The following is a 14,974-nucleotide window of genomic DNA, read 5'->3' as shown; positions in this document are numbered from 1 at the left end:
TACATCGATAGCTGTCATGAACATAGATGTAAAAATCTGTATCAAAATTACAGAAAGTTGAATCTAGTAATATATAAGAAGGACAATACATCGTAACCAAGTGTGGAATGCAAAGTTGTTTTAACATTCAAATATCCACCAATGTGGTGATTAATATCATGTAATGCATTAACAGACCAAAAAAGAAAAACCATATGATTATCTCAGTATATGTAGAAAAAGAATTTGATAAAATTCAACACCCATTCATGATAATACTCTCAGAAAACTACAAAAGAAGAGAATTTCCTTAACAAGATAAAGAGCCTCTACAGAAAACCTAGAGCTAATATACTGAATGGTGAAAAAGAATGAATGTTTGCTCCATAACACTGGAGACAAGGAAAGAATGCTCGCTACCATCACTTCCATTCAACGTTGTACTGTAGGTTCTAGCCAGTGTGATAGGGTGAGAAAAATAAAAAAAGCCATATAGGGACTTCCCTCGTGGTCCAGTGGTTAAGACTCCACACTTCGAATGCAGGAAGCATGGGTTCGATCCCTGGTTGGGAAGTTCTGCATGCCGTGCGGCCAAAAAAAAGCCATACAGATTGGAAAGAAAGAGGTAAAACTACCTTTATTTGCAGACACATCTATGCAGAATATCTTAAGAAATCTACAAAAGGCTACCAGAATTAATAAGTCAGTTTAGCAAAGTTACAGGATACATGGTCAGCATACAAAGAAATCAATTGCAATTATACATGGTAGCAAAAACAATAGAAATTGAACTAAATATCATTTACAACAGCATAAAAACAGAAAATAGTTATAAATACAACAACATATGGACAAGACTTATATAGTCAAAACTTCAAAAATGCTGTTGAGAAAAGGTAAGGAAGATCTAAATAAATGGAAAGATATGCCATTGCCAGGAATTGAACACTCAATATTGCTAAGATGTCAGTTTTCCCCAAACTGGGCTAGAGATTCAATGTAACCCAATAATAATTCCCCTGCTCATTTTTTTTCTAACATGAGAAACTGACAAGTTGACTCTACATTTATAAAAAAGGCAAAGGACCCAGAACAGCCAAGACAATTTAAAAAGGGAAAAACAAAATCAGAGGGCTATACTATCTGATTTTAAGACTTACTATAAAATTAGGACAGTATAGAAATGGCACAAAGTAGTCTAACAAATAAAGGATATTCTTCAACAAAAGATGCTAGAACAACTGAATATCTACATGTTAAAAAAGGAATCCCAGCTTTTACCTCATAATACTACGTACAAAAATTAAATTGAAATGGATCATAGACCTAACCATAAGAGCTAAAACTATAAAACTTTTAGAAGAAAACACAGAAAAAGCCTTTATGGCCTTGGGTTAATAAGCAAAGATTTCTTAGGATAGGACCAAAAAGACATGAACTGTAAGAGAAAAAAATAATTGGACTTCCTCAAAACTGAAAACTTGTATTCTTCAGAAGATACTGTTAAGAAAATAAAAAAGACAAGCCAAGGCTGAAAAAATACGTGCAAAACATAGATCTGATAAAAGATTTGTATCCAGAATATATAACAACTCTTCCAAGACAAAACAACCCAATTAAAGAAATTGGGTTGAAGATTTGAACAAATATTTTACCAAGAAGACAGATGAATGGCAAATAAGCAAGAAAAGATGCTGAAATCATCAGTCATTAGTGAAATGCAAATTAAAAACTCAAGGAGATTCCACTTCACACCCACGAGGATGGCTAAGATTAAAAAGACTGATAACAGCAAGTGTTAGGGAAGATACAGGACAACTGGAGTCCTCATACATTGCTTGGGGGAGTAAAATGGTACAATCACTTTGGGAAACAGTTCGGCAGTTTTTTGTTTTAACATCTTTATTGGAGTATAATTGCTTTACAATGGTGCGCTAGTTTCTGCTTTATAACAAAGTGTTATAACAAAGTGTTATCAGCTATATGTATACATATATCCCCATATCTCCTCCCCCTTGCGTCTCCCTCCCACCCTCCCAATCCCACCCCTCTAGGTGGTCACAAAGCACCGAGCTGATCTCCCTGTGCTATGTGGCTGCTTCCCACTAGCTATCTATTTTACATTTGGTAGTGTATATATCCATGAGTTTGGCAGTTTTTAATAATGTTAAATATACACTTAGCATACAACCCAGAAATTCCATTCTGGTATTTACTCAAGAGAAATACCTGTCCACAGAAAGACTTGTACATGAATGTTCATAGTAGCATTATTCAAAACAACCAAATAATGGAAACAACCCAAATGTTATTGGTTGGTGAACATATTAACAAACGTGGTAATCCATACCATAGAATAATACTCAGCAATAGAAAGATAAAAGCTGTTTCGCAAAACGTGGATAAATCTCAAAGGCATTATGCTAAACGAAAGAAGTCAGACACAAAGGACTACAGGTTATATGATTTCACTTATATGAAATTCTGGAAAAGGCAAACTACAGTGAGAGAAAGTAGATAGTGGTTCCTTGGGGCTGGGACTAGGGGAAAGGGATTGATTAGAAGGGGTCAGGAGGGAGCTTTTTGCGGTGATGAAGATGTTCTGTATCTTGGCTGTGGTGGTTCATGACTGTGTATATGTTTGTAAGGACTCATTGAAATGTTCACTTAAAATCAGTAATTTTTACTGTGTGTAAATTATACTTTAATTAAGCTGATTAAAAAATAAACTATATCAAAATATGAAAAAGGGCATTTTCTCTCTCGCAGGCAATAGTTATAAAATAATCTTTCAGTTTGGGTAAATAATCTTTCCCCCTTTGTAGGATGATCATCTCAAAAGCACATACATTAAGAGACCACAATCAAGTCTTTCCTCTGAAAACAATGTTCTCCATGATACTTACCAAGAGTACTGAGTCCCTCTGAGATAGATGTGAGAACATATAGGAGTACAGGAGGCTCTAAGTTGGTGACGAAGCTCATGTGGTCCTGGGTGAGACATTCCAGGAGTGGATAATAAGACTGGCTCAGCTTCCGATATTGCTATAACAGAAATACTAAATGTCAAGCCACAGGGAAGCAAAAGACGTGTCACAGTTCAGTGAAAATTGCCATTTATAATATTAGAAATTGTGACCTTACACATAAATACATAAAATAAACATAAATATAAATACATGGAACAAATGACATAATGATTCTCAATTCAGTATTTAAAGGGGTTCTAATACAAATCTCTTGATCTCTAGAAATCCTAATTTGAAGCTACAGCATACCCTAGTAAGTAATTTCAATTTTGCCTTATGTGGTTAACACTTAAGTGCAATTAAAATCGCTGCAGTATAGAAGACTGAATGATTTTTCTGGGCTGGAATATTGTAACACTGAACAGTGCTTAATAGTGGCTAGGCAACCTTCTTTTTTAACACAAAGAAATTTGTGTTATTTATTTGTGTTATAATAGCATTTGGCATCATAGTCTGCTATATTTACACAATGCCAACCCATCTAATTAAATCATAACTTGGTAAATGGCTTAATATTTACCATATACAACAGGCAAAGGATAAGTGCATGAGAAAGATACCTGGAAAGCCTCAAATGAAACCCAAACCAGTATCAAAGAAGCACAACACTTATAAGAGAAATAAACCATATCGATATTTATTATAAAGTAAAATTGACTAGCTCCATAAGAATCACATGGGGTGCTTGTTAAAGATGCAGTTTTCTGATTCCCAGTTCAAACTTACAAAATGAAAACCTCTGGAACGAGGTCCTGAAATGTGCATTTTAAAAATGTACACTAAGGGAGTCCTATGCACCCTCAATTTTGAGATTACTGAGTTAGAGGTTTGCTTGTCTACTAGAAAAAAGAATAGAGAAATTCCTGGAACCATATCAGGTTTTTTTGGTGGGCCTCAACTGTAGTGAAGAGTTCCCTCAATGAAGAGGCTGTAACACATGGCTGATCTGACTCAAGTTTCCACTTCGTAATTTCTGTTGTACAGGCAGCCTTCAATGAACATTCCATTCTACTGCAAAGAGGCTTAACAACTCTGGCTTGAGATGTGGTTTTTTTGTTTTTAGTTTTTTTTGGCCATGCTGCGCAGCTTGTGGGATCTCAGTTCCCTGACCAGGGAATGAACCTGGGTCCCTGGCAGTGAAATTGCAGAGTCTAACCACTGGACTGCCAGAGAATTCCCGAGATGTGGTTTTATGAAGACTAGCTTAGAAAGGTGGAAGAGGGTACCTCTAGTGCATTAGAATGTCAAAGGAGCATTTCTCATACAGGCTGACTAACGAAGGCCCCCAGATCTTACTTGTAAACCTTGGGCTGGGAGCAGGTGGGAAAGCCTAAACTAAGCCTGAGCATGAATTTGGCTGTGTTACTGAAGTAATTACTGCAACCACATTGGGCATATATTAGCTTTTGTGTAATCAGGCTGAGATATTTAAAAAAAAGTCTGATAACGACTCAGACTCAGCTCAGTGGAGGAGCCTGGAAATCTGAATTCCAACAAGCACCCCAGGTGATTCTGAGGGGCAAAGTTTGAAAACAACTGACATAAATCACAGAGACTAGATGGTAGAGTAGAAGAGGGACCTAGAGATCACTTTGTTTAATTTACTGATTTTAAAGGTGAGGAAATTGAAGCCTGGAGAAATAGAGAAGGTGATTTATTCAAGGTAAATGACCAGCAAGTGGCAGAGTTGAGACTACATACCAGGCTGCTCAACTTCCAGTTTAGCACTCTGTCCACCACACCTGAATTTTAATGGAAAGCAAGGCCAAACAGCAAGGGGAGTACACAGAGTAGAAATGAAGGAAGGAGAAGATCCTATAGTCATTCTGCGTTTTCTGCTCCAGGAAACACAGACCTTCTCTGAATTATGAGTACAGTTGTAAGCAATTAGTTGAAATTGCTAATTACATTTTCTCTAGACACAGAACCTGGAATACCTGAGATGACCAATTTATCAGAAGATGGTAGCTGCAGTTCTCAAAACTGCACATTTAATTATATAAATACAGCCACTATAGTTATTCAAATCCTGTAAGTTAAATCAAGAAGTTGTCCTAAAACATAAAATGATCTGGTGCTATTCTAACTCCTTGGGCTTCATTATAACAATTCCAACCCTGTGGTGGTGTTACTTCACGTTTCATACAAAGACTCCCATGACGCATGATTGCTTACTAGCAAGTCACTGTGGGACACTGACAGCAGCATTTTGACAAAGGCCTGGAGTACATTGTCAAAATGGTTGTCCCCATACAACTTGAAGACGCCAAAGCTGACATAATTTCCACACAAGGCAGACTTGAGAGCTGAATAGCAGATGGAGATGCCCTTGAGTTTCATTGGATAAATCTGATCTTTTGAGAGGCTCCCAAGGGACAGGATCTGATTACCTGTTTTAGGGTAAAAGCAGAATGAGAAAGTGACATAAGTAGATGTAATTCAAAGCAGTTATGAGGCACATTATTCAACATTTTCACTTTACTGCTATTGTTCACTTCCCCCTACCATTGTTCCAAGAATTACATCATCCATATAATGAAAAATATAAATACATAAGGCAGTTTACCTGGGAAGTGCAAATGGCCCGAGGAAAATCAATCACGGGGTACTGGAAAAGTTTGATATTTTTATCTGGATGGTGATTACATGAATATATATGTGGATGCACAAAAATTCATTGAGTTGTACTCCTAAGATTATTTCACTTTATGTACTTTAATATATATGTTATCTCTTCTTCAATAAGAAGTTAAAAAAAAGTAGGAGTAAATAACAAACTAAGTCAAGAGAAAAAGATAACTTAGACATATAAATTACTCTGAATTGTGGGATGAGTTTTCAACCTTTTCACATGCACTTGATATTGAGTTACTTCACTCTTAGGAGCCTCACAGGTTTGATACATGAGTTAAATGAAATAAAGACACAAGAAATTCTTGGCACAGTGCACAATAAAGGTTACTTCCTTTTTCTTCTTAGACATTTTTTCAGAAGATCTAAAGAGACGATTGTTTAAAAACCGTACTTATATTCTATGTCTGACCATCAAAAGATGAAGAAATGTTTATATAATCACCTTACAGTTTTTTATAGTTAGCATTTACAACTAATAGTTTCTCTTTCTGAAATGTGTGCTGGTAAGGTTTGTTACCAGGCAATATCTAAGAATGCTTTGTAAAGAATTATAAAGTCATACATGTTTCTTAGCTCTGCTTTTTCCTGTTCAAGTGAGTACTGCTTCTAAAATTGAAACTAAATTCAATTTACAAAATTTAGAGGCATACTGTTGTGGTTTTGTACTGTGTCTATTGGGCTAAATAAGAATTAAGTTTCCCAGAATTCATTTCCCTGTACTGTTGTGGGCTAGAATTGAGCAAAACAGAAATCTATATGAGATTTAGAAGGTGGAAGTGAAGTAGCAGCCATGACTTTCTGAAGGTTGTTGTGATTAGAGGTGTGAGAAAAAGATGTAGAAATACCGCTGGGTTTTAGTTTCCCCTTGTTCTTTCCTGCTCTGTGTCTAGAACTACAAGCCCTGTTGACCAATGACCCCAAGCCCACCACCAAGTGCTTGGCAGCACACGTACAGAGCAGGAGCTGTGCAGAGGCAACAGTCTTCCATTGCTTCTTTACCACTACTCAAGTCCCCCCTCTCACCCCACATCCTTTCAGGGTCCCACCCCAGCAGCTGGATGTCTCTAGCTTTTAGCTTTCCCTGCAAGCTCCAACTTGTCCATCCATGCCATTATCTCAGGAGGGCCTATTAATGATTTTTCTCCTGAACTTCCAACTCTCCCCCTTGGACCTATTTTCCCATCTTCACCCAAGATTGTACAAGGTCTAATTCCTAAAATAAATCCCCTGTTCCATCAGTGTCACAGCGTTTGTTTTTCCTTGTTTGAATCCTGACTGATAGGTATATTATGAAAACCACATGTTTACTAAAGAGGTTAAGAAGGACCAATAATTCTAGCAGAGCATGAAACAGGACTCGCCCAGGGTGAAGGTTCCCTCCTCTTTCTCTGCCTTACTGAAACATTTCCACACACAGATTTTCTTCTGTGCATCCTTTGAAGCCCATGTGGCTTTGCTTATAATTTGTACATTAGAATGACAACACCATTGTGTCGGCTGAAGCATATCTTGGAATTTACTCCGTACCACATTCTGTACTCTCTCTCATGATCTCATTCTATCTTACCTTAGAAAGATATTGTAAGTTTCATAAAGATTCAACTCAGTACGATAGCGTTCACTTAATAGCTACCCTGTGTGAGGTGCTAGGATAAACAAATGAAACAAAATCTCTGCTCTGAAGGAGTTCAGTCTGCTGGGAGAAGTAGATTTGTAAATAAATAATTCCATACAATGTGACAAACACTATCAGACAGGTCTGTCAAGATTTTATGGGAATAGAAGAGACTGACTTTGCTTGGGAAGGAGAGCAGTGTGGGAAAGGCTTCACAGAGCAGGCTACTTCTCAAGGATCAATCACAGTTTCTCAGGTGGACTTGAAGGGAGAGAAGAGTATTCCAGAAAGGTTATGTGCACAGGCATGAAGGTCTGAAAAAGCAGGGTACTGCAGGAGAGGGCAGTTTTCAACCACTGCTTTTCTACCTTTGCCTCCAATTCAATATAAATCAAGGTAGACATTTCCCCCCACTTCCCTTTCCCAGGAAAGAAAAGCACTGCTTACATGTGATGGAAAAAGCTAGGGTAATTTGGTGGTAGTGGTGGTGGTTTACACATTTTGGGTCTGTTAAGGAGGCCAGGGGCAAACGGAGAAAACTAGGTCATCTTTCAGGGACTTCTTACGCTGATGTCCTTATGGGGGAAGTAAAGATCCTATATTCTTCAGCACAAGATTGAATAGGAAGACGAAGAATTGTGATGGGGAAAAATTTTTGATTCTAAAGGACTGGATAACCTATCATCAAGAAGGATTAATTATTTAGAATCACAACTTTTATCGCTGTGTTAAAGCTGCAGTCTGGCATACTTGTTTTTTTGGACTGCTTCAGACACATCTGTGTGAATTAAAACAGTAATTAGTATACCATTATGACCTTGAAAAAGTAGTACTTTTGAAAGAGGAAACTATATTTAATTGTGCTCAAGTGGCTCCGCATTCCGTGGTGGCTGTAAGACTATGGAAGAGAAGACGTGGCCGCATCGTTATTCACTCCAATCAGCTTTATTCAATCTATGTTATTCAACAACACTTACTAAAATTGGAGGCCCTGCCCTCCAAAAGCTTAAAATCTAGCAGTTAGACTCACATTGCTGTAAACAAAAGTGACTGAGCTGAGGTTTGGTTTTGATGTTCCTCTATAGGTATGACAACCCTCCTTGCCTTCCTTATTCCACCCCACACCCATAAAGTCCCATCTCCTTCCTTCCCAGAATTTCCTTCCTAAGAGGGAGATCTTTATTACACTGATGGACCGCTGGGAGATGAAGGCATTGCCAGGCTGGCAGCCACTGAAGCCAGTAGCAGTTGCCACTTGTACAAAAGGAAATGATACTTTCTTTAATGAAATAAGAGACTTCCAAAGTTTAGAATCAAAAGGAAAATCTCTGATTGTTTCCCACTGATTATATCTGCCATAACTGGGAGCAGGGGAATGAGATGCTGTTACAACCGTAACATCAGACCTGGGTAAGACAGATGTTGAGGCTATGCTGGGGCTCCGGAAAAGGATGCTGTGAATTGAGTGGTTTACCTGGCCAAGGGCAATGACTGAGGAAGGGAAGCACAAGTGTTATGGAACTGCCATTCTTACTGTTGTACATGCTATAACATGAAAAGAAATCTCACTAAATAATAAAGGGAAAAAAACCTGGGAAATAAGCATAGAAGACTCCTGCTATAATTTTGCTTATTACATATATTTCCCTCATTATTAGCTTACATTAACTGCTTGGGTTCCTCTTTCTTAACCTCTATTCTATCTTTTTTGGAGAAGCCCCCCTTTTGTGTGTGTGTGTGTGTGTGTGTGTGTGTGTGTGTGTGTGTTTGGTTAGCTTCCAGCATTCAGAAGTACCTTTCTAGACCACTCTCAATAACTAGATTTAGAGAAGGATATATAAGAAGATGCAAAATCTCCTTTTCTGTTTATCTGATATCTACTTTCAGACCTACTTTTTAAACAACTTTTTCCCCTTCTGAGACCCTATCTCTTCCCTGATGACTGCCTCCATGATGTCCTCTACAGAAGAGGCTCCCTACACCCAAAAAGAAGTGGCCTTCCTTCAAAGGCCTCAGCTGGAGAACTGTATAACAAGATAGTAGTCTAACAGAAAACAAACATACAGTGCGTAAGGTAGTGATGAACCAGGTGGGCTTCTGAGTCATACCGACCTGGGGTTTGAATCCTACTTCTTTGCTCACTACCTGGGTGTCTGAACAGATTATTAATCTCTGTAAGTCAGTTTCCTCATCTGTAAAATGAGGACAATAACAGTACTTATAACTCACAAGGCTCTTATGTGGAGTAAAAGAGACAGCATACGTAATGTGCTTACCACAGTAACTGGTACAGTGCTCATGTAAACTATAACAATACACAGTACTAGATGTTCATTTCTTTCTCCAGTCTACTAGCCTGTAAATTCATACATGGGGAGCTATGGCCTGAAAAAGAGGAGGAGGTAAGGCTGGGTGTGTTTGGTGTAGAATAATGTCCCTTCCTTCTAACACATAATTCAAAGTAAGGTCAATACTAGATCTTTGACCACTTTCCCTGTATTCCTTCAAAAGAGAACTGGCTGCAGGGGGTCTTTGGCCCACAATCTACCAGTTCTCTGTGCCCTCAAAAGAATACTTTTTAAAAAAGGTACAAGGGATGAGATATACTATAGTTGTACTTTATACCAGGAAGAACTAACAGTATGAACAATGTCACTTCCCGGTTTATAAAGCAATCCATTACATTGATTTACCTTTTCTTTTTCCCTTTTAATCTCTAAAATTTTAAAGTGAATTTGATATTTAGCTGACAGCTCTACAGGTTGAATGTCTTCATTCGTCATCAGAACAATTATGGGAAGAGAAGTGCAAGCTTCCTGACATTCCTTTACTTCAGGTCACTCAACCCACTCTGTCTCTGTGCAAACCAGCTGAGGCCCCTGGACGTAAATGGTCTGGGACAGAAATGAAGCTGTGGAGACTGGAAAGGAATATAACATTTCCCTTTCAGGTTGAAAAAGATTAAAACAATGCAGCACTGATAAGCATGTGGGAAATTAAGGAAATTGTTGGGAATGTGAATCAGTATAACGATTCTAGAGGGTAATTTGGTAAATTTTACTAAAAATATTAAAAATGCGTAAATCCACTTTTGGGAATATATTCTAATTCCAAATGTTCACTACAATATCTACCTATCTCCTAGCATTTGCACTTACACACTGTCTTCTAAAAAGCCAGCCCCTCAGTATGTTGAACTAGCTCCCATCTCCTCTTATGTGCTTGAGAACAAAGCACAGCAATTTCCCCCTTTCTCTCCTATGCAATCTTTTTTATTTTAAAAAAAACTTTCTCTTGGCCCTACTTCCCTGCCTGATATTACTCCCCTTTGTAACAAAACTCCTTAAAAGAACTGTGACCTTCACTGTCTTCATTTCTTCTCCTCTGATTCTCTTTTACACCCACTCCACTGAAAGTGCTCTTTTCAAAGTTCCCAATGACCTCCTTGTCCCTAAACGTAATGGTCGACTCTTAGTCCGCATCTTATTTGATTCATTGGCAGCTTTTGACACAGCTGACTACCTCTTCTTCCTTGCCTTCCAAGACACACACTCTCCTGATTTTCTCTTACTTCAGTGTTTGCTCATTCTCTCCTTTGCTGGTTCCTCCTCTTCTCCCTTTCCTCCTAACACAGAATACCCCTGAACTCAAAGCTAAATCTTTTATATTTAAATTCATACCCCCACCCCGGTGATCTTATCTAGTTTTGCAGCTTTAAATGCCATCTTAGAGTTAATGACTCCCGTATTTGTTTCTCTAGGCCAGACCTCTTCCAATCCTCAGACTTGTATATCCAACTCCGTATTCAACACCTCCACTTGAATGTCTAATCAATACCTCAAGCTCAACACAACCAAAATGGAACTTCTGAGTCTCCCTCACACCCATTCTCAGCCTTTTCCATCTCAGTAAATGGTAACTTCATCCTTGCAGTTGTTTATGCCAAAATCCCTTGATTACATTTTCTCTCTCATACCGTATATCCAATCCATCAAGAAATTGGATTTACCTTCAAGATATATCCAGAATCTAACCACTTCTCACTACTCCCACTGCTATCACCTTGGTCAAAGTCAAGGGCAAATCATGTCAGCCCTCTGCTCAAAACATTCTAAAGTCCTTCTCCTTCACTTGGAGTTAAAGTCAAAGTCCTGATAATCTTTACAGGATATGACGTTACATGACACTGCTTTTGTTATTACTCTCTTTTGTTCACTTTGTTCCAGCAACCAATGTCCTTGCTGTTCTTCAGACATGCCAGATACACTCTTGCCTTAGGACCCTAAAACTTGGTGTTCCTTCAGCCTGGAATACTTTTCCCCAAGATACCTGCATAATTAACTCCCTTATTTACTGCAAGTCTTTGCTCAAATGTCATTTTCTCAATGAGGCCTACCTCGATCACTTTACTTAAAAATGCAACATGTTTCCCAATCCCTGGTACTTCTAATGCTCCCATCTTTTTTTTTTTTTTTTTTGCGGTATGCAGGCCTCTCACTGTTGTGGCCTCTCCCGTTGCAGAGCACAGGCTCCGGACGCGCAGGCTCAGCGGCCATGGCTCACGGGCCTAGCCGCTCCGTGGCATGTGGGATCTTCCCGGACCGGGGCACGAACCCGTGTCCCCTGCATCGGCAGGCGGACTCTCAACCACTGCACCACCAGGGAAGCCCCTAATGCTCCCATCTTGATTTGCTTTCTTTCTTTTTTTTTTTCCCGATAGCACTTATTACCTTCTGACATACAAAATAATTTCTTTTTCAGTTTTGCTCACTGATATATCCAGAGTCTAGAACAGCACCTGCTGCTCTCAATATATATATTTGTTGACTGAGTGAAGCTCACGAAGCTGAATGTACAGTGCATGTACTTGCTGCAACAGTGTATTACAGTGAAAATTACATGTTTATAAAAATTACATTTATCAAAAGGTGAATAATTAAATAAATTATAATATGACGATAAAATGGAATGCTTTACATCTATTTTAAAAGATATGGTAGAAAAAATTATGAAAAACCAAAGGAAAAAAAGAGATATGGTAGATTTAGATATGTATTAATATAAAGTGATGGCCATGATATAAGTAAAAAATAGCAAACTGCAGATTAGCAAGTATATTATAATACCACTTTTGGAATAATATATGTATATGCACACATAAAAAAGTATGAATGAGCACACACTAAACTGTTAATGATGGTTATCTTTGAGTGATGAGATAATCAGGAATTTCCACTTTCTACCTTCTCCAGCAATTCTGAAATCCTTCAGTTTACTGATAGACCATGCTAATGTTTTATATTTATATGATTTTGTAAAAGCTATTGCCTGCTTGAAATGCCCTCCTCAAATTTCCAGGCCCTATTCTTATTTCCTTCTCTGGCTCCTCAGTTTTGAGTTAGAAACTTCTGGGCTCCCATAGCACTCTGTATGCTTCTTAAGCATAAAAGTGAGCACAACACATTATAATTCTTTATTTACTTGTCTGAATACACTGCTGGACTCCACTAAGAGAAGAATCAGTAAGATTATTTTTGTGTGTCTTATTTCTCTTCCTATCCCTTGTAACTCTCAAACACATAGTAAATGCTCAATAAACGTTAGCTGCATGGATGAAAGAATCTACTGAACTCTAAGCCACTTGTTTGGAGATCACGCTTACTTATTTAACAGCTTGTTTAGCAGTTTTTGCTTGTGTGCAGAAGTGGCCAAGTCCAACACGTGTGGATTCACTGTGAAATGTATTCCTCAAGGCCTGGGATCCTCAAGGTGTTGATCATTCCATCGCCTTAAGAAGATTTTTGTGAGCTTACTCTACTACTTTGTTGTCCTATGTCCCTGACCACGTTTCTGATACAACTCTCTGTCCCTGACCACGTTTCTGATACAATCTAAGGTTATGTCCATGGTTCCTGGATGATCTGTTTTCCAGAAGTGTTATTTCCTGATAACATTTTAAGTCTCTAATTATTTCAAGCCCAACACATTGTTCAGCTATCTTTTTTTTTTTTTTTTTTTTTTTGCGGTACGCGGGTCTCTCACTGCTGTGGCCTCTCCCTTTGCGGAGCACAGGCTGCGGACGCACAGGCTCAGTGGCCATGGCTCACGGGCCTAGCCGTTCCGCGGCATGTGGGATCTCCCCGGACCGGGGCACGAACCCGTGTCCCCTGCATCAGCAGGCGGACTCTCAACCACTGCGCCACCAGAGAAGTCCTGTCCAGCTATCTTTCTGTAATCATTTAAACATAAATAGAAATCATAATCCTTCATTCTTACAATGCTTCTAATAGTATCAATACATACCAGTAATTTTCAAGCTCTTTTATTAAAAAAAAAATCTTTAAGCAGGTGACCCCTATTACAAATAAATCTAGTGCAACTATATATAGCTGGGTGGTTCTGGTCAAAGTGGCAGTAGGGTCCCCTCCTCCCCCCTCTCTGGAGAGGCTCTGTGGTACTTTCACAGATCTCTAGGGCTCTGAAAAACCCAGTTGGAAAACCACTGGTTTGTTTTCTAGGTCACAGTAAATAACAGCGGCTTGTATATCAGTTTACAAATTCAATTTAAGCATATTATTAGATCATACCTTAAATGCACCTGGAGCATATATTGCTCAAAAGAACCCTGATGTAAATTCTTATGTACAGTGAATAATTATAGTTGTTCTATCCACTATTAAAGTTTAGATTTTTCACACACCGAGCTTTCTTTAAATCAGGTACCTAAGGAAGGAATAAAAGCAGCTCCATTTTTGCCAGTCGTATAAAAACAACCACTATTTCTCCCTTCTGCGCACTCTTTAACCAACAGATGTCACTAAAGATACCATTACCCAGAGGCAAAGGGAAGAAAAGATTAGACAAATGGAAATTGAGCATAAAAACCACCCAGTTCTTAAAACTGAGAAGTAGGTTTCCAAAGTAATAACATTTATTACACTGCATGCAACATTTTAACCAAAAATTTAAGAAAGAAATTTCTTTTATTAAGTTGCTCAGGCTGAACGGATCATAGCACTAAATTTTGAAATACATGTTCTTGAAGCAATTTAAAACTCATTAGAAATAATAGGCTTGGGGTAGTAGAAAATGTGGTAAAATCTAATCCTCATCCAAATGTTACCTGGGCTGCACAAACAGGAAATTGTTTTGTGCTACTGTGGCTAACCTCATTGCTGACCCTGAGCTGTAACAGCGAGAGCAGCTGAGAGCTGAGGCAAAATTAAAAACTTACATCAAAGTATATCATGACAGAATGTAGATAAATAAAACAGCATATCAAAAGTATTATTTTTCTGCCAGTCTCATTGAGTAGCGAGGTGGAGGTATTCCATAAAATATATAATGAATCAGGTGCTTGTGGAAATGAGTTCTTCCCCCCTCTGAACTGCCCCAATCATCGATTACACAAATACTGCCCATGACAGGTGAGCAGAGAAGGAACCCAGTGAGGATGGGAACAGAAGGGATCAGAGAATGTTCTGGCCCCTTTCTTCTATGGGCCCTCCCTTCCTTCACCTTGGCTTACCACAGAAATAAATAATGTTGGCTCTTCTGTACCCTCCTAGTCATTCTTTTCCTCATCTTCTAGACTCCTGGATGGCAACCATAGGATCTCCCTTCAGTGAGCATATTAGAATCTCCAGAGGTAAAAGCATGGGTAATAAAACATTACACAGGTAAAGACAGACAAAATCAGCTCGGCTGATTGAGGCCA

General features: G+C 38.6%; 1 protein-coding gene across 1 annotated transcript in view; it reads right to left on the bottom strand.

Moving 5' to 3' along the window:
- Window positions 1-14,974, bottom strand: part of RANBP17 (RAN binding protein 17) — a 316,096-nt gene that overhangs the window by 36,853 nt on the left and 264,269 nt on the right. Inside the window, exons 24-25 of the mRNA XM_082650901.1 lie at window positions 5,184-5,398; window positions 2,886-3,024 (exon numbers count right to left, since the gene is read on the bottom strand). Coding sequence (XP_082507027.1) covers window positions 2,886-3,024; window positions 5,184-5,398 — 354 coding nt within the window. The remainder of the gene's footprint in view (window positions 1-2,885; window positions 3,025-5,183; window positions 5,399-14,974) is intronic.

Source organism: Grampus griseus, assembly GCF_964374135.1.
Source record: "Grampus griseus genome assembly, chromosome: 3".
In the NCBI taxonomy this organism is placed as follows: domain Eukaryota; kingdom Metazoa; phylum Chordata; class Mammalia; order Artiodactyla; family Delphinidae; genus Grampus; species Grampus griseus.
The sequence above is the reverse complement of the archived record's forward strand: the minus strand, read 5'-3'. Positions and strand labels throughout refer to the sequence as shown.